Here is a 20,897-nt window from a genome sequence, read left to right as displayed (position 1 = left end):
AATAATCTCTGTGCTTCATATGTCCTAGGTGATGTAACACTGGGAGAGTCACTTATAGAGACGGATTTGGGTGTCCTTGTGGATAGTAGATTAAATTACAGCATACAATGTCAATCAGCTGCTTCTAAGGCCACCAGGATATTGTCATGCATTAAACAAGGCATGGACTCGCGGGGCAGGGATGTAATACTACCACTTTACAAAGCACTGGTGCGGCCTCATCTGGAATATGCAGTTCAGTTCTGGGCACCAGTCCATAGAAAGGATGCACTGCAGCTGGGAAAAGTACAGAGGAGAGCGACTAAACTGATAAGGGGCATGGAGGGTGTTAGTTATGAAGAAAGATTTAAAAAAATTAATTTATTTAGTCTTGAGAAGAGACATCTAAGGGGGGGACATGATTAACCTATACAAATATATAAATGGGCCATACAAAAAATACGGTGAAAAACTGTTCCATGTCAAATGCCCTCAAAAGACAAGGGGGCACTGCCTCCGACTGGAGAAGAAAAAGTACAGTCTCCAGAAGCATCAAAGCTTCTTTACTGTAAGAACTGTGAATCTGTGGAATAGACTTCCTCAGGACATGGTCACAGCAGGAACAGTTTTAAAAAGGGTTTACATGAATTCTTAAAAGTAAATTACATTAATGCTTATGAAAATGTGTAGAAATCTGAGTCTCACTTCCTTCTGGGTTTCGCGTCCCCATCTATCCCTTGGTTGAACTTGATGGACTTATGTCTTTTTTCAACCGTATTGTTGTAATATATCCCAAAATAAGACTAGATATTGGCCTGCTGGGCATATTTAGATACAGGTTTCACAAATGAAAAATTTACAGAATGAAAAACCATCGATTAATTAATCAAAAATGGTTAAACCTGCCAAGATTACTTAGTAAATGTAATTGAATCATCATTTCTAATAAAAACACACATGGACTCAGCCAGCAATAGGAACATGCAGAATCAGTTGTTTTAAGGGGTTTTTCAATAATAACATTTTAGAACTGTGGAATAGCTTAAAGTAAAAAATCATCTTATACTCACCCATTTCTCCAGCTGTTCTCCGCTGTGCTGGTCCAGTCCTCCTGCTGCTACTTATTTACAAACTGCAGTAAAGACGTTTCAGTATGAGACATGTGACCGCTGCAGCCAATCACTGTTCTTGGTGGTCTAACTCTGAGAACAGTTATTGGTTGCAGTGGTGATGCCCCATATGCCTCACGTCACTGTGCATGCCCACCCTCCCTGCAGTTTATAAACAAGCAGTGGCAGGAGGACCTGACCAGAACAACAGAGAACAGCGCAGGAGAAAGGGGTGAGTATAAGATGATATTTTTTTTATTTTAAAGGTTACCTGTCACCTACAAAAAGCATATTAAACCACCTGCATTACCTTACAGAAGTCTTTAGCTTGATTCTAAAGTTGGCTTTGTTCTTTGTGTCTGATGCGCCTAATCCATAAAAAAAGACTTTTAATCCCCTGTCGGCAGTATGTAAATTAGGGTCTTGAAGTCAAGGCAGCAATAGCTTTCTCGGTTTAAGTCAAGCTCGCCGCGCCCCCTTTCCCGCCCCTTAGTGTTTCATTGCTTGCGCCTGCACTCTTATCATATCCAAAATCTCATACGTGTGCCGTGTTCTCGTCATGCAAGCGGGTTCAACATTTGTAATTATTTCAGACATCCCCTTTAAAGGAAAGGCCCAACATTGCAACCAATGTTATTTTTTGAATGTAACTTAAATTAAAAAAGAAACTGCAAGTTGTGCAAAATAAATAATAAACAATATACTATTGTTTTGTGTCTACAGCTCCTATGCAGGCACAAGTGTCTTGTTTACAAGATAGACCCAGGTGGCAATTCATCTTTCAATAATGGCAGTAAAGTAGTAGGCCACCAGGGATGAGGAGTGACAAGTAGGCTGGATAGGAGTCCACGGTGGGTGAACTGTTTGCGGGCATGCATTCCACTATTCCTATAACAGTTTGAAATAGTGCCATTTGGGACCAGGAGGAAGAGGGGTGCTGGAAAAGATTGAAAGAAGTGGGGACTGCAGGTATGGCTGCTCTTCTGGTTTTCAGTTTGTAGCATGAAGTAGGGAAATGGTGTTGGAGTCTACGCAAACATATATACTTCAGAGGATAGGGCTGAGAAAGTGGCATATGAAGTGTGCAGTATATTTATAACTTTAAAGAGTCACTGTATTTTCACACAAGTTCATTTAATTTAATAGAGAATGGTGTAAATAGCTACGGTAATTTCTAAATCACTTCATTTAAAAAAAATCTGCCTGCGTCCAACTGAAAAAAAGCTGTAAAGCCAATAGGGGTCTCACTTCCGCTTAATTTGCAGTCCAAAGGGGATTTTTTCAATGGATTATAGAGCTAGCAAGATGTCACCATAAGGGTACATTCATGGTGCGGTTGTACCACAGTTTTTGGCATGTGCCCAAGAATTATGCAGCAAAAACCACATACAATTTTACTGTGCTAGCTGTGGAACCGTGGTAAAAACGCATCGTTTGCTGTAAGATTCTTGGCTACATGTTAAGAACGGAAGTACAACTACTATGTCTGAATGTACCCTCAAAGTGGGCCGCAGGACAAGAATACTGATTTCTCAGTTCTTTCTTATATTTCCCATACATTTTATATACTATATTAAAGTATTGAGTTGCAATCTGTTTCTCTGCAGCTGCTGTAAAACTATATGTCATGTCAGTTGCAAACCGCTGCTTTATAGGTGTAACCTTTATTTGTATTCAGAAAGCCAAATCTGAAACGACTACTGCTCTTTGATAAAATAGACATGCTCCGGAGGATAATATATCACACAGAAACATTAGCAATACTAAGAATATTCACTAAATCACCAAAAAATTAGAGAATAATTACAATCTCCAAAAACAGTTCTTTGCATATTCTGCATTGGTATAGTACAGGGTGATTCAAAAAGGATGGCGCAAAAGGAACCCAATTCTGCCCAATTCTGCTGTGGGCAACAAAGTCAGTTTTCTATTAGACAGTTTTCATGAATCTCTGCCCCTTAGGTTAAAACCTGGGATATACAATTCACCAATGTTGTGCTGGCCTCCATGATCACCAGATTCTGACACCATGCGACTTCTTTCTATGGGACTACATCAAGAACCCCATCCCCAGCCACAAGATCTGAACAACCTGAGACAATGCATCACTGAAAAAGTGGAGTCCATATCAGAGGATATGCTGGCATGCATCTGGACAGAACTGCTGCCTAGACATCTTCTGTATCACCAGTGGAGCTCACACTGAATATGTTAGTGAATAAATGTGAATACATTTTTATCTCCTCTCAGTTATGAATACCGGGGCTATCATTTTGCGCCATTATTTTTAAATCACCCTGTACAGTTCAAGAATATATGAAATATATTATCTTGAAAAAAGAGAAGGCAGCACTCCAAAGATTCATGAAAAAGTGGGTGGTTTATTACTCTATGTGACAGCAACGTTTCAGCTCTCTCTATGGAGCCTTTGTCAAGCCATCATGGCTTGAGAGCTGAAACGTTGCTGTCACATGGGTTAATAAATCACCTACTATTTTCATGAATCTTTTTTCAAGATAACTAGCAAGACCTTGGTCGCCGGTCTTTTGAAGGAATTTGCACCGCTGTTTGTGTGCTGCTCTTTGCTCTTTTTGTTTTATTAAATATTTTAGCTATAATCATGCAGAAATCCAAACTTAGAATAACATTTTCCTAGTATTAGCAGGAGAGCACAATCATCTATCAGTTTTCAGGCATAATCCAACTATATATAAAACTGCTCTATTCTCAGTTGTTCACGTTTACATCAAGATCAATGCTAACATATTTTGTTGCAGATACAATTTTATTTTAACAGCACTGGAAAAAAAAAAAAAGATTTTAACTTACCAGATTTTTCAGACTATCAAAGACATTTTTAGCAAGAAAAAATGTTAAAAAGTTATAATTGCAGCCAGGAAGACTAGCACCAGCCCCTTCCCCTCCCACCCTCTAGACTACCTCCTTAAAGGGATTGTCCGTGGGTTTTATATTGATGACCTATTCTCAGGATAGCCTACAAACACGTTTGATGACAGCATCTCCAGAAATGCGCTTTTATTCATAGTGGGTCCATGAAAAAATGTGCAACATAGCCAAAAAGTATTGCAAAGACACATTGTCAAAGACAAAGACTACTATGTAGTCGAAACGTTGCAATACATTTTGGCTAAGTTGCACATTTTTTCATGGACCCACTATGAATAAAAACGAATTTCTGGAGATGCTGCCGTCAAACTTGTTTGTATGCTGATCGATTGACATGGTTTGGATCTATGGTCGTGGATAGCTGGTGCATTCCAGTGAAGGTCTGTACGGTATTTGTGTGCTGCTCTGAATACTATATTGCACTCAGGATAGGTCATCAATATCAGATTAGTGGGGGACGACACGCCCACGATCAGTCGTTTAAAGTGGAGGTAGTGCTCCATGCGAGCGCTGCTTCCTCTATATTACACTGCCTGTTGTCTCGGAAGTGACTGTAATTACAAATACTTGAAATTACACTACTCTGCCGTTGCAAGGGAGATAATGTGTAGTGTAATGAAGGGGAAGCAGCGCTCACATGGACCGCCACCTCCTCTTCAAACAGCTGAACAGTAACAGGTGTCGGACATAAAACCTGTGCACAACCCCTTTAACTTTTTCCCGACATGTGACGTACTATTACATCACATCAGGTCTTTAACCGCCTCCGGACAGCCAAAAATGCAGTGTTTGCCCGATCAGGCCTGATCGGTCGCCCACACGTGCGTTCACCCACGCCCGCCCCGCCTCAGTGACAAAAAATCTTTTTTTTTTTTATCACTGCACAATCACTTTACAAGCGCTGCGGCGATAAAAAAAATCAGTTTTGATATTTTTTATCAATCGCATCGGCCTCCGGTACTTCACTAGACTCCCATTTGTAAGACAGGCTTGCTTTTTTTCTTGGGTAGTCTCAGGGAATACCCCTAAATTTTGTAGTCCAAATGTCAAACAGGGGGTATTCTTCTGAAGAGGCCTACAGGCTTCTGACCCAGTCGGATGAGGAATGGGAACCCTCATCTGACGAATCTAGCGGGTCAGAATATGAACCTGTAGAAAGCAGTGTCAGTCTGACCCAAAGTTCGGACGAGGAGGTTGAGGTCCCTGATAGCACCAGGCGTACCCGGCCCCTTGTTGCTAGACCACAGGTTGCGCAGGATCCGCTTGAAGAGCAGCAGAGTGGGGCTAGCGCTGTTGGATTACGTGGTGAGGCATACACCAGCAGCGCAGCCCTCCCTGGACCTAGTACCAGCACTGCCGTACAACATTGTGAAGTGGCGAGCACCAGAAGGGCAGTTGAAGCTGGTACGGTGGCACGTGCAATAGTTACCCCGTCGCAGCCACCGCACAGACAGGCCCATAGAGCCCCTAGAGTCCCTGAGGTGCTGGCAAACCCTGATTGGCAGTCCCCAACTTCAGCCGCACCTGTAGTTCCCCCTTTCACCGCCCAGTCTTGGACTTAGTCGTGGCAGAAACAAATCGGTATGCCACTCAATTTATAGCCGCCAACCCGGGAAGCTATTATGCCCAGCCTTTCCGGTGGAAACCAGTCCAAGTTTCCGAATTAAAAAATTTTCTGGGCCTTCTCCTCAACATGGGTCTAACCAAAAAGCATGAATTGCGGTCATATTGGTCCACAAACCCAATTCATCACATGCCCATGTTCTCTGCTGCTATGTCCAGGGCACGATTTGAGGCCATCCTGCGTTTCCTGCACTTTAGCGACAACACCACCTCCCGTCCCAGATGCCACCCAGCTTTTGACCGGCTCCACAAAATTCGGCCCCTCATAGACCAGCATATGTACTGATCCCCTTAGGGGAAAGAGGGGTAAAACTTAGCATTTAATAACGATAGTTTCTAAAATAAGTGGACACTAGAGGATGAGCCTCTATAACAAACAACATGAAAGACAGCCCTAAAGGCGTAGACTGTACATATATACACAGTGTGGCAAAGATGGTATAAAGAAAAGAGGAACGTTCTCACCCAATTGTAGACCAGGGGTTCTCTCAGAGGTAGTTGACGATGGAGACGGACCTGTGGTAGTTGGTAGCCATACTGGAAGGAGATAGGTATGTGTGCCCTTTTCAGATAGGTGAGTGACATGGTAATTAACCCTAGACAGCCCTAAGAAAAGGGGCAGGGGCTAGTACGCCAGCAGAGTGTACTCACCATACTGTGTCTTTTAAAGGTACTCCAAAAGACGCCGTTTTGCCCTGTAGCTTCCCAGTTCCGGACATGTGACTCTAGTTGAAGGAAGTCACATGTCCGGTGGAACGCAGGGAAGTGAACGTGCGTTCCAGCAGGACGCGGCCCGTGGTGCGCGGCGCCAGAAAATGACGCCGCACAGCAGGTGAAGGAGATCACATGACCAAGAACTGGTCATGGGGCGGGCCGAGCCCAGAAAGCAACGCCCACTGCCCAGGTGCCGGAGTGGGAGCGGGAGTATGAACAGGGGGCGGATTTGTGTACCAGGCAATAAAGCGAACACAAAGTAGATGCAATTCACATAATTGCCGGGGGGACCCATGGTTAGAGGGATCCCATAGTAACAATTAATAATATAAATAAACCAAACTATTAGAGGCAGGTTCACAGGAACACCGGCCGTAGGAGGGGTATAACCGGCACGGTGGGGGTATAGAGAAGTACAGAAAGGGAAAAGAGAAAGTAAACAAATTTAAATGAAACAGCTAAAATTGAGCTGCTCGTTTAAGCCCAGGGGGGGTCATTGTTTTCAAATAATAAATCCAGCGCAATTCTCGCTGCAGTATGGCACGGTCCCAATCTCCTCCACGTTTTGGGGGTAGGATACGATCTATACCCATCACAGAGATACAGGCTTTCCCGTTGTGCTGACTGTGAACATGATTGGCGACAGGGGTATCTTTGGCTTTGGCTATGTCGCTGAGATGTTCACCGATACGTCTGCGGAGCTCGCGGATGGTTTTTCCTACGTATCCTCTGCCACATTCACATGACAAGAGGTAAATAACACCGCGAGTTCTGCAGTTGATGAAGTGGTGTATGCGATATTCCCTACCTGTAACTGCACTGCTAAAATTTTTCCCAGATTTTAAATAGGGACAGGCAATGCATCCACTACATCTATAGCATCCCTTGAGGTCAGATCTGAGCCATGTTGAACCTGACAAAATGGGGGAAGGGGGGTGAATTCACTAGACACCAATGTGTCACGGAGGCTGCGTCATCGACGGTACGTGACATGTGGGTAGTCCCCCACCACCTCTTTCAGATCTGGGTCTAATTGAAGGATACCCCAATTCTTTTGGAGGATGCGTCTAATGTCACTAGCAGCCCTATCAAAGGTCATGATGGGGCGAATGATGTTTATGGGTGGCACAGTGCAGGGTTTCGGGATGAGTAGGGATGTTCTGTCTGAGTGTAGAGCAAACTCGAAAGCTCTCCTCAGGACCTTGTCGGGATAGCCACGCTGGCAGAACCTTGTACGCAAGTCGGCAGCTTGTCTGATGAATTCCCGTTTTGTGGAACAGTTTCTCCTTAGCCTGAGGTACTGTTCCTTGGGAATACCCCGCCTAAGTGGGAGAGGGTGACTACTCTCCTACCTAAGCAGGGTATTAGTAGATGTCGGTTTGCGATAAATCGACGTCTCCAAATCACCTGAGGGTGTTTGGGAGATGAGGACATCAAGGAAAGGCAACCTACTGCCCCCGACCTCAAAAGTAAAGTGCATGCCGATCTGGTTGTCATTAAACATCTTCACCAACAAATGGAACGAGGAATCGTTCCCGTTCCAGATGATGAAGATGTCATCTATGTACCGCGCCTACATGCCAACCTGGTCCATAAGAGTGGAACGTTCCTCCCTGAAGACCAAAGTCTCCTCCCACCAGCCCAGGAGCAAGTTAGCGTACGACGGGGCACATGAACACCCCATCGTGGTGCCCCTGAGCTGGTGGTCGAGTTTCCCGTTGAAGGAAAAAACATTGGTGGTCAGGGTGAACTCCAAGAGGGAGAGGACGAAAAGGCTGTGGGCGCGGTACTGACAACCGCGGGTACTCAAAAAATGCCCAACTGCCTTGATTCCAAGGGTGTGAGGAATGTTGGAGTAAAGGGCCTCCACATCGACACTAGCCAAAAGGCTCGCATTATCGACGTGAATACCCTCCAGTTGTTTGAGCAGATGTGTAGTATCCCGGGTGTACGAAGGTAAAGCAGTAACAAATGGGGCCAGAATGCGGTCCACGTGGATCCCTACATTTTGGGATAGGTTCCCTACCCCTGATACAATAGGGCGTCCTTTCAAGGGACTTGTTCCTTTGTGTAACTTGGGCAGACAATAAAATGTCGCCAGACGTGGGTGAATGGGCAGCATAAATTTGTACTCATCGTCAGAAATAATAGACGCGGTTCTAGCTTCATCTAGGATGTTTTTGAGCTGTAATCTGAATTTGTTCAACGGGTTCACAGATAGAACCGCGTATGTGGATGAATCCCTCAGCAGGGCCTCGCACATATCTGTATATTGACCATGGTCCATGATCACTGTGTTGCCCTCCTTATCGGAGGGCTTGATCACTATAGAGTGATCAGTCTCCAAGCTAGATATAGCACTGGCATGGACCTGGTCAATATTGGAGAAATGCGACGGACGTAAGTTCTCGATCTCTTGCGAGACCGTGCTGAAGAAAACATCCACACACGACATCTCACCCAGATTAGGGGGCATCTTATTGCTTTTCAGCTTTAGATTAGTAAATGGTCCCTGGCCTTCTTGTCTATCTAATTCTCCGTCTAGTCCGTACAGGAGACGGACGTCGGATGTCCAAAGGTATGCCTAACTCGCGGCACTGCTTTTTGTCCTGAAATTTATGGAACTTGTGCCAACAGAGCTTCCTGACAAATAGATTTAAATCCTTGTAGGTGTCAAAGTGATTAAAAGAAGGGGTGGGGACAAAGGAAAGACCTAATTGAAGGACCTCTATCTCGGTAGAACTGAGAGTGCGGGAGGAGAGATTGACTACTTGTGGACCTAAGGGTTTGGAGGTGGCTGCATACGGTTCCGCAGTGGGTATGTCTGCTGCGGATTTGGTGGGCCCTGGTATTGACCCGTTCCTCCTAAAAAACGAGGGTTAGGAGTACCTTGGTATTGACCCCGCCCTCGTGAATTCCCTCTTTGTCGCCCACGTCGGTTGCCTCCCCAGGATGACGGTCTGGAGCCCTTGGACGTATTGTCAGAGTCAAAGCAGTCGGTGTCAGTGACCCCCCTGGGCTTAAACGAGCAGCTCAATTTTAGCTGTTTCATTTAAATTTGTTTACTTTCTCTTTTCCCTTTCTGTACTTCTCTATACCCCCACCGTGCCGGTTATACCCCTCCTACGGCCGATGTTCCTGTGAACCTGCCTCTAATAGTTTGGTTTATTTATATTATTAATTGTTACTATGGGATCCCTCTAACCATGGGTCCCCCCGGCAATTATGTGAATTGCATCTACTTTGTGTTCGCTTTATTGCCTGGTACACAAATCCGCCCCCTGTTCATACTCTCGCTCCCACTCCGGCACCTGGGCAGTGGGCGTTGCTTTCTGGGCTCGGCGCGCCCCGTGACCAGTTCTTGGTCATGTGATCTCCTTCACCTGCTGTGCGGCGTCATTTTCTGGCGCCGCGCACCACGGGCCGCGTCCTGCTGGAACGCACGTTCAGTTCCCTGCGTTCCACCGGACATGTGACTTCCTTCAATTAGAGTCACATGTCCGGAAGTGGGAAGCTACAGGGCAAATCGGCGTCTTTTGGAGTACCTTTAAAAGACACAGTATGGTGAGTACACTCTGCTGACAGCCCCCCCCCCCCCCCCTTTGGATTGATTATCCTGAGGCTCTTTTTCTGTCCACTATAGACGGCACCCACTGGTGCACCTATATACTTTTTAATAGAAATTGCTGATGCGGTCATGTCCTGTGTGATCCAGCCTGACTGGCTACACACACAGTCTTATTGAATTTTTGACATTTGACCCACACAATCCCTTCATTTACCATCTTCCCCTTTTTTGGTCGCACAGGCCCCATCCATAGTCCTGTGACCACCATTTATCTCCCCTGATGATTTTCTTTCACGAATTGAAACGTGACACGTAGGGAGCAACATTTTTAGGGTTTATTAGGGATTCTGCCCCCACAGGGTCAGGTATCCGGACGGGGACGCTCCTTGCGGGGCAAGCTCCTCGTATAGATCGGTAGGGCGTACTAGCCCCTGCCCCTTTTCTTAGGGCTGTCTAGGGTTAATTACCCTGTCACTCACCTATCTGAAAAGGGCACACATACCTATCTCCTTCCAGTATGGCTACCAACTACCACAGGTCCGTCTCCATCGTCAACTACCTCTGAGAGAACCCCTGGTCTACAATTGGGTAAGAACGTTCCTGTTTTCTTTATACCATCTTTGCCACACTGTGTATATATGTACAGTCTACGCCTTTAGGGCTGTCTTTCATGTTGTTTGTTATAGAGGCTCATCCTCTAGTGTCCACTCATTTTAGAAACTATTGTTATTAAATGCTAAGTTTTACCCCTCTGTCCCCTAAGGGGATCAGTACATATGCTAATTAATTTTGGGAGTAAATAGGTCTGGTCGCCAAATACGGCCTCTCTGTTCCCTCATAGACCACTTCAACAACAAATTTGCAGATTTGTATACCCCTGAGCAAAACATCTGCGTAGACGAGTCCCTTATACATTTTACCGGGCGCCTTGGCTTCAAACAATACATCCCAAGCAAGCGCGCCCCGGTATGGGGTCAAATTGTATAAGCTCTGTGAAAGGGCCACAGGCTATACCCACAATTTCGGCTCTATGAGGGAAAAGATCAGACCCTGGAGCCGGTCGGTTGCCCTGACTACCTGGGGAGCAGTGGGAAGACAGTCTGGGACTTGGTGTCACCCTTATTTGGCAAGTGGTACCATCTTTATGTGGACAATTTTTACACAAGTGTGCCCCTCTTCAGGCATTTGTTCCTAGAACAGATTGGCTGCTGTGGCACCGTGCGACCTAGTCGCCGGGGCTTCCCCCAACGGCTCGTTACCACCCGTCTTGCAAGGGGGGAGAGGGCTGCCTTGTGTAACGAAGAACTGCTCGCAGTGAAATGGAGAGACAAGCGTGACGTTTTCATGCTCTCCTCCACTCACGCAGACACGACAATACAAATAGAACGGGCAACCATTGTCATTGAAAAGCCCCTCTCAGTCCACGACTATAAGTTGCTCATGGGAGGGGTGGACTTCAATGACCAGATGTTGGCTCCTTATTTAGTTTCCCGACGCACCAGACGCTGGTATAAGAAGGTGTCTGTATATTTGATTCAATTGGCGATGTACAATAGTTTTGTTCTCTACAGTAAGGCTGGGAGAACAGGATCCTTCCTCAAATTTCAGGAAGAGATCATCGCAAACCTCCTGTATCCAGGAGGTTCCGTGGCCCCAACCACCAGTGTAGTGAGCCGTCTACACGAGCGACATTTCCCCAATGTCGTTGCTGGTACCTCAACCCAACCGTCAACCCGAAAAAGATGTTGTGTCTGTAGCAGGAGTGGAATAAGGCGTGACACCCGCTATTTCTGTCCTGACTGCCCTGACCACCCTGCCCTATGCTTAGGGGAGTGTTTCCGGAAGTACCACACACAGGTACACTTAGCATAGGGATTGCATCTCACAGGACAGGCACACAGGGCTATTAGGGCCCTTTCACTCACAGCTGCTGCAAACCTCTCCTTTCACCTGGGACAAAGTGCATAATGTACTTCGCCACATCTTTGGGCGATTTGTGCTTTGCACATTGTCCCATGGGGAAGGAGAGGTTTGTCCTATAAAGGTAAAAAAAAAAAAACACCGGTAAGCAAAAAAGTTAACGTTCAGTTCAAAAAGTTAAATAAAGTTTATATGTTCCGTTCAAATGTTATTATAAAGTTAATAAATTTTTTGCGTTGCGGCCTGGTTTTTTCTTTTTTGTTTTGTTTTTTTTACCTTCCAGGTGGACCAACCGATCGACTAGCTGCAGCACTGATGTGCATTCTGACAGAAGCATTGCGCTGCTGTCAGATTACACAAAAGTCGGTGTATGCGGCGCTGCAAGACGAGATTTCTCCTCTGCAGTAAAAGATACGTTTGCCGAGGCATATGAGCTGAGGAGGCGGCGGTGTTCATATACTTTGGCAAACACTTTGTATATAAAAAAAAAATTATAAATCCCGGCAATGATTTATTCATCCCCATCGATTGATGTGAATGGAGAAATCGGGTTTGCCAGGGCATACGAGCTAAGTGGGTATGGATGTTGGGCGGAGCTCCTATGTCCTGGCAGACGCCTTTCCCCTCCTTTTTTTTTTTGGCAGAGATTTTTTCATCCACATTGATCGATGCGAATGAAGAAATCTGTGCCGTTCATTTTTTCTTTCAGCCCAGAGGCTGAACGGAAAAAAAAAAATATCATTACCCGCATGCTCAATATAAGGAGAATAGCAGAAACTCCTAATGCTGGCCATACATGTAATGATTGCGGAGACCCTCAAATGCCAGGGCAGTACAAACACCCCACAAATGACCCCATTTTGGAAAGAGGACACCCCAAGGTATTCACTGAGGGGCATATTGAGTCTATGAAAGATTGAAATTTTTGTCCCAAGTTAGCAGAAAGGGAGACTTTGTGAGAAAAAACAAAAAAAAATCAATTTCCGCTAACTTGTGGCAAAAAAAAACAAATTTCTATGAACTTGCCATGCCCCTCATTGAATACCTTGGGGTGTCTTCTTTCCAAAATGGGGTCACATGTGGGGTATTTATACTGCCCTGGCATTTTAGGGGCCCTAAAGCGTGAGAAGAAGTCTAGGATCCAAATGTCTAAAAATGCCCTCCTAAAAGGAATGTGGGCCCCTTTGCGCATCTAGGCTGCAAAAAAGTGTCACACATCTGGTATCGCCGTACTCAGGAGAAGTTGGGGAATGTGTTTTGGGGAGTCATTTTACATATACCCATGCTGGGTGAGATAAATATCTCGGTCAAATGCCAACTTTGTATAAAAAAATGGGAAAAGTTGTCTTTTGCCGAGATATTTCTCTCATCCAGCATGAGTATATGTAAAATGACACCCCAAAACACATTGCCCAACTTCTCCTGAGTACGGCGATACCAGATGTGTGACACTTTTCTGCATCCTAGGTGGGCAAAGCACCTTTAGGATTTCATAGGTCATTTTTTACACATTTTGATTTAAAACTACTTCCCACACATTAGGGCCCCTAAATTGCCAGGGCAGTATAACTACCCCACAAGTGACCCTATTTTGGAAAGAAGACACCCCAAGGTATTCCGTGAGTGGCATGGCGAGTTCCTAGAATTTTTTTATTTTTTGTCACAAGTTAGCGGAAAATTATGTTTTTTTTTTTTTTTTCTTACAAAGTCTTATATTCCACTAACTTGTGACAAAAAATAAAAACTTCCATGAACTCACTATGACCCTCACGAAATACCTTGGGATGTCTTCTTTCCAAAATGGGGTCACTTGTGGGGTAGTTATACTGCCCTGGCATTCTAGGGGCCCTAATGTGTGGTAAGTAGTTTGAAATCAAAATGTGTAAAAAATGACCTGTGAAATCCTAAAGGTGCTCTTTGGAATGTGGGCCCCTTTGCCCACCTAGGATGCAAAAAAGTGTCACACATCTGGTATCGCCGTACTCAGGAGAAGTTGGGCAATGTGTTTTGGGGTGTCATTTTTACATATACCCATGCTGGGTGAGATAAATATCTCGGCAAAAGACAACTTTTCCCATTTTTTTATACAAAGTTGGCATTTGACCGCGATATTTATCTCACCCAGCATGGGTATATGTAAAATGACACCCCAAAACACATTGCCCAACTTCTCTCCTGAGTACGGCGATACCAGATGTGTGACACTTTTTTGCAGCCTAGGTGGGCAAAGTGGCCCACATTCCAAAGAGCACCTTTAGGATTTCACAGGTCATTTTTTACACATTTTGATTTCAAACTACTTACCACACATTAGGGCCCCTAGAATGCCAGGGCAGTATAACTACCCCACAAGTGACGCCATTTTGGAAAGAAGACACCCCAAGGTATTTCGTGATGGGCATAGTGAGTTCATGGAAGTTTTTATTTTTTGTCACAAGTTAGTGGAATATGAGACTTTGTAAGAAAAAAAAAATCATAATTTTCTGCTAACTTGTGACAAAAAATAAAAAGTTCTATGAACTCACTATGCCCATCAGCGAATACCTTAGGGTGTCTACTTTCCGAAATGGGGTCATTTGTGGGGTGTTTGTACTGTCTGGCTATTGTAGAACCTCAGGAAACATGACAGGTGCTCAGAAAGTCAGAGCTGCTTCAAAAAGCAAAAATTCCCATTTTTGTACCGTAGTTTGTAAACGCTATAACTTTTACCCAAACCATTTTTTTTTTTTACCCAAACATTTTTTTTTTATCAAAGACATGTAGAACAATAAATTTTGAGAAAAATGTATATATGGATGTCGTTTTTTTAAAAAAAAATTACAACTGAAAGTGAAAAATGTCATTTTTTTGCAAAAATTTCATAAAATTTCGATTAATAACAAAAAAAGTAAAAATGTCAGCAGCAATGAAATACCACCAAATGAAAGCTCTATTAGTGAGAAGAAAAAGAGGTAAAATTCATTTGGGTGGTAAGTTGCATGACCGAGCAATAAACGGTGAAAGTAGTGTAGTGCAGAAGTGTAAAAAGTGGCCTGGTCATTAAGGGTGTTTAAGCTAGGGGGGCTGAGGTGGTTAAAGATGGCACCCGCTCCTGACCAACTGGTTGACTACTGTTTCTTACAGCAAACACCCGCGGCTAATGTATGCGACCGTCAGTAATGCCGATCGCAGACATTTAACCCCTCAGATGCCGTGGTCAAACCTGACCACAGCATCTGAGCACACTGAAAACTGAAAGCGTACGCTTTTGGTGATGCTCCCAATCCCCTGTGCGCCAATTGGAGGAGCTGGAGCTTGTGTGCGGCAGACCCTGTCATAGGGCTCCATTGAAAAGTAGTAAAATCATCATAGACTCCAATGCTAGTCCATTGGAGTCTATGATAATAGCAGTCTAAGTGTAAAAAAAATTTATATTGTTTTTAAAAATAAAAAAAAATATAGAAAAGTTCAAATCACCCCCCTTTCCCCAAAATGAGAATCAAAAATGTAAAAAAATAAAATAAAAATTATACTTCATCGGTATCGTCACATGCAAAAACGCCTGTACTATCAAAATATAAAAGTATTAATCCTATGCGGAAAAAGGTGAAACAAAAAAAGGTTCAAAATGACTGATTCTCCATTTTTTTGGTCTCTTCTCCCACAATATTTTTAATAAAAAGTGATAAAAAAGTTGTACACACCCCAGAATGGTATCAATGAAAAGTACAGATCTCCCTGCAAAAAAATAAGCTGTCAGAAAATAACAGCAAAAAAATAAACACAAGGAAAAGTATACATATGTGGTATCCCCGGATTCGTACTGACCTAGAGAATGAAGATCACAAGTCAGTTTTACCTCATAATGAACATCCTAAAAAAAAAAAACACGTAACAATAGTTTTTTTTACAATTCCACCACCTTTGGAATTTTTTTCCCACTACATTCTATGCAATATTAAATGGTGGCGTTGGAGTTATGGCTCTGGGAAGGCGGGGAGCGAAAAATGAAAACGCAAAGGCAAAAAAATCTCTAGGGTACAAGGAGTTAATGATCAGGCAGAGCACTCAAAAGTTCTCTGCCTGATCACTGAGGGAACTGGGTCTCAGAAAGAACCCAATGAAACATGCATTGTTTACTGTAATCATACATATAATAATTTGCAGATAGTTTAAGTGCCTACCTAAGATAATATATAATGGTTGCATTTATGTAATGATTCCAAATAAAATAGGAAAACCAAGACAGAAAAAAGAAAAACATTTTGGAAATTATCTAATATCTTTGAATCGACAAGGCAAACAAATCAAACTCACACTGCACTGTGCTGCGTCCCGTCACAGGCGCGTGCGATGATGTTATCACGCACGCCTGCCCTGGGATTTCACTACCGCATAGGCCTCAGGCCTACTAGGCCTGAAGCCTATGGTGGTGATTGGCGGCGGGGCAGGGAACTATGCGTTCCCGTGCCCCGCCGCAGTATGTGGGCGTTCGGGTCGGAGTTGGGCCTCCCAGCGGTGCTAGGCACAGGGCAGCTGCCCCGAAAGTCCCTATTATAATCAGCCACTGACTGGAAGGGGGCCCCTTTGATGACGGGGCCCAGGGCAATTGCCCAGTTTGTCTTCCCCTAACGCCGGCCCTGCCACCAACGAGGTTGGAGACGTCAAGGAGTGTGCTATGCATCAGCCACTGTGTCACCAGACAAGCCTTTGGTGGTGTTACAGTGTGGGCAGTTGTGTCTAGTCAATACAGAACTGCCTTACGCTTTGTGAATGGTACACAATGTATTGATCGGCACTGCAGGAAACAGAGTAGCGGTGCGAGTGTCCCAGGGCAGGCGTCCCATGTAGAGGACCGGCACTCGCTGTTAGTATATAATCTTGCTGTGATTTATTGCCACTTTATAGTGACGTGTTTCGGCATACAATATGCCTTGCTTAAACTGTGAACAAACAAGGAAGCGGCACCTATTTAAATAACCCGCCAAACCTCAGACGCTGCGTGAGGTTGTCATGGTAGCTAGGCAAACAAACAGAAAAAAACAGAAAAACAGAACAAGGGAGAAGGGAAAGGGGATTTAAATAACCTGCCAAACCTTAGACGCTGCGTGAGGTTGTCATGGTAACTAGGCAAACAAACAGAAAAATAAGAAAAACTGTTTTTCTGTTTTTTCGCCTAGTTACCATGACAACCTCACGCAGCGTCTGAGGTTTGGCGGGTTATTTAAATAGGTGCCGGTTCCTTGTTTGTTCACAGTTTGAAAAAGGCAGATTGTATGCCGAAACGCGTCACTATAATGTGGCAATAAATCACAGCAAGATTATATACTAACAGAGAGTGCCAGTCCTTTTTTCCTGTTTTTCTTGTGAATGGTACAGTGACAAGTCCATACTACTTGAATAACATCATTAATCAAGTCATTGTGCCTCTGCATGAACAACACAGGCCTAATTTCATCTTCATGAACGACAATGTGCGAGCTCATCAAGGTCGTATCATTAGGGAACGGCTGCCTCAAATGGAGTGGCCTGCACTTTCTCCAGACCTGAATGCCATTGAAAGCCTATGGGATCAGCTGAGTCGCTGTGTAGAGGCTCGTAACTCTGTACCCCAAAACCTCAATGACCTGAGGGCCGCCATTCAAGAAGAGTGGGATGCCATGCCTCAGCAGACAATAAGACATTGTTGTCAAGCTGTAATTGATGCTCAAGGTTACATGACAAGTTATTCAGACAATGACATTTTTGTGGGGGTATACCCCCCACTGTTGTTGGCTTTTGTTTCAATAAATTGTTTAAGATGAGGAAATCACCATTGCGTGCTTCTACTTAAATATCCTACTTTCATGATATAATATCACTGTACTGTGAACTTTTTACATTTTCCATAAATTTCACCCGAAAGCCAAATATCCCTAACTTTTTGTGAGTAGTGTAGTTTTCTGTGAAAACATTCAGTACAACTTGTAATTTATATATTTATATTTGTGTTTTTTTTTATGAACATAGGACCACTCAGTGCACAACTCAGTGACTGCCATCTATCTATGTACACACACTTACACAGAGAATGCTATCAATCACTGATTACACCTCCCCCATGTACAGCTATCAGTGACTGACAGCTATCTCTGTATACACACTTACACAGAGAATGTTATAAATCACTGTAACACCTCCCCTGTGTACAGCCATCAGTGACTGACAGCTATCTATGTATACACACTTACACAGAGAATGTTATAAATCACTGTAACACCTCCCCTGTGTACAGCCATCAGTGACTGACAGCTATCTATGTATACACACTTACACAGAGAATGCTATCACTGATAACACCTCCCCTTTGTACAACTATCAGTGACTAACATCTATCTATGTATATACACTTACACAAAGAATGCTATCAATCACTGATAACACCTCCCTGTGTACAGCTATCAGTGACTGACCGCTATCTATGTATACACACTTACACAGCTAATGCTATCAATTATATTTCCTCCTCTGTGTACAACTGAGGTCAGAAAAAACAATGATTTAAATGTAAAATATAAGTTTCATTGAAGTCTCACAAAACTATATATCAATCTGCTCAGCTCCTTATGCTGTATACCACTGCTGCATAATATGCTGTTTGTGCCCCTTCTTCTGTTCACATCTTTCTCCTATACCCATGGTGGGAGACAGAATAAATGTCAGTCTCACACAGTTTCATACAGAATACTGTTGCAATGAAATTAGCAACGAGCTGGGAAATATAGGTGCACAAAAAATCCCATTACAAGCTTCCAAGACTAAGGTATCAGTATTGTTCGATCAGTTGGTGTAACCACCACTAAAGTTTGTAGCCATTATTTTCTAAGAAGGCAACATTACCTGAAAAACAATACATAAACAACGGAATTTGCGGTGCAACAAATATATAACTGTACCTTCAGCATGAGCTGAACACCTTTCCTGGAATGTCCCTCTTGAATATCAAGGAAAGCTGCTTGCAGCATGAACTGAGTCTGGCTCTCAGAATCATTGAAGGTTTCTGCCTCTACAATGCCTTCAGTTATTAGAGCTGAACCGTCAAGCAGATCCTGATCTGGAAATGTGAGTTATAAAAACATTATCTAATGGCAGCGGTCTTGTTGTCATAAAAAATACATCTGTCAATACACATGCAAACTAGCAGTAACGTGTGATATTAATGGAAGAGAACTGTCAAGCACACAGACAAGCAGTACCATGAGGAGGTTAAGGCAGATCATGTAGCAAACAGCCAATGAAGTCAGCACTGTCAGCCTGGTAAAAGCAGAGGTAGAATTCAGACAGAGAGAAAAAGGGATTATTTTTTAATAAGACACTATTACAGTAATCCATTTGCAAAGATACCAGTGTCAGAACTATGTGTGCTTAGTAGAAAATAACCTAACAACGCCCTGTGTGCAGGAGATTTGGAGGAGAAATGTGTACACCTACCTCAATATCTAGGGGAAGGTATAACAAAAATGAAAAATAATGTACATAAACTATAAAAGAAAAGTGAAATGTAAAATGCGCTACTCTTGGTTTGTGATGTTTTTGTGGCCTTTTTTGCATATTTTCAGAAAGCAGCCTGCTCTGTGTATGTTCTTGTTTTTTTATTTATTTATTTTTTGTTTTGTTTTTAAGTAGGATGTGAAAAACATCTGGAAAACTGCATGAACAAAGTGAAATGAAGTGATCATAATGTAAGTCTTAATTACAAACAAAAGACTAAAGGTGCTATCACACAATCAGTGTTTGGTCAGTGATTTCCATCATTGATTATGAGCGAAAAACAGGAGTAAAGACTACACAGAGATAAGGCATAATGGAAAGATTTGTTCCTGTTCTGTTTTTGGCCTGACTTTATGAAAATCATGGATCAAACACTGACTGTATGAAAGTGGCCTAATTGTAAAGACGAGTAACTACTAATTTCCATCAAGCATCTTAATAATGTGCGGTAATTAGCTACATAATGTATCTATCAGAAAGCAATGCATACTGCGGCACTACATCTATTCATAGACTTCTTAGGCTTCCAGGAATATCTGACACCTATCACAGCCATTCAATATATTTAAGGTTTTATCTACTAATTAATATTGATGACCAATCCTCAGGATAGATCATTTATATCTAATCGGTGGGGGTCTGACACCTGGAACCCCCGATGATCAGATGTTAGAAGAGGCCGGGCGCTCCGTGAGCACTGCGGCATCTTCCTAGGCCATGTGATCTGACCGTACGTGGGTTACATGGTCTACGTGCAGGTCAGCCGCTTTGAAGTGACTAGGGCTGAGCTGCAATACCAAGCAGTGCAGCTATCAAATGGATGACACTGTGCTTGGAAGGCTGCCGGGAGCCGGCTGTGAAACAGACCTCCCTGAAACAGCTGAACAGCAGGAGTGCTGGGACTCGGACCCTGCCGATGTGATAATGATGACCTATGCTGAGGATAGGTCATCATTATCCATTCCTGGATAACCCTTTTAAATGGTTATTCTCAAATTAGACAACTATGGCATATTGACTGGGAATCTCAAGAATGACTGCCCCCTAAACCCTGTGTTTCAGCTTCTATGAATGGAGCTCAAGATAAATTTGGGTCCTAGCGGTGAGACCCACATATACTGGACATTTATGGCATATCCTGTAACCCCTTTAAAGGAAATCTGTCACCAGGATCTTGGACTATTATCTGCTGTAATACATAAGTAATACTACAGATAAATAGTCCATATCACTATTTTTTATTTCCCTACTGTCTCCCTTCTCCTGCTGTCAGCGTTTAAAGCTGAGCTGAAATAGATTGCCAGGACTGCCATGCATGTGCACAGCAGTCCTCTCCACTATGCTAGCACAACACAGCAGTCCGGACTGTGTATTTCAGTGCAGCTTTAAACGGAACCTGTCATCAACTTTATGCTGACCTCATTTAGGAAACTAACAGAAATAGCGTGGTATGGGATCGCCATTAGCAACGGGCCACAAGTGCAGGATTTGCTCCCCTGTATATATGTGCATAACTGCATATGGGTTTGAGCATTTCCTGCCTGTTGAACACCACGCTATTTCTGTTA

At 43.6% G+C, this 20,897-nt stretch overlaps 1 protein-coding gene across 1 annotated transcript in view; it reads right to left on the bottom strand.

Annotated features, from left to right (window-relative positions):
- Positions 1-20,897, bottom strand: part of CFAP54 (cilia and flagella associated protein 54) — a 405,582-nt gene that overhangs the window by 89,232 nt on the left and 295,453 nt on the right. Inside the window, exon 55 of the mRNA XM_040408225.1 lies at positions 18,735-18,892. Coding sequence (XP_040264159.1) covers positions 18,735-18,892 — 158 coding nt within the window. The remainder of the gene's footprint in view (positions 1-18,734; positions 18,893-20,897) is intronic.

The sequence above is a fragment of the Bufo bufo genome, chromosome 1, assembly GCF_905171765.1.
Source record: "Bufo bufo chromosome 1, aBufBuf1.1, whole genome shotgun sequence".
NCBI lineage: Eukaryota > Metazoa > Chordata > Amphibia > Anura > Bufonidae > Bufo > Bufo bufo.
The sequence above is the reverse complement of the archived record's forward strand: the minus strand, read 5'-3'. Positions and strand labels throughout refer to the sequence as shown.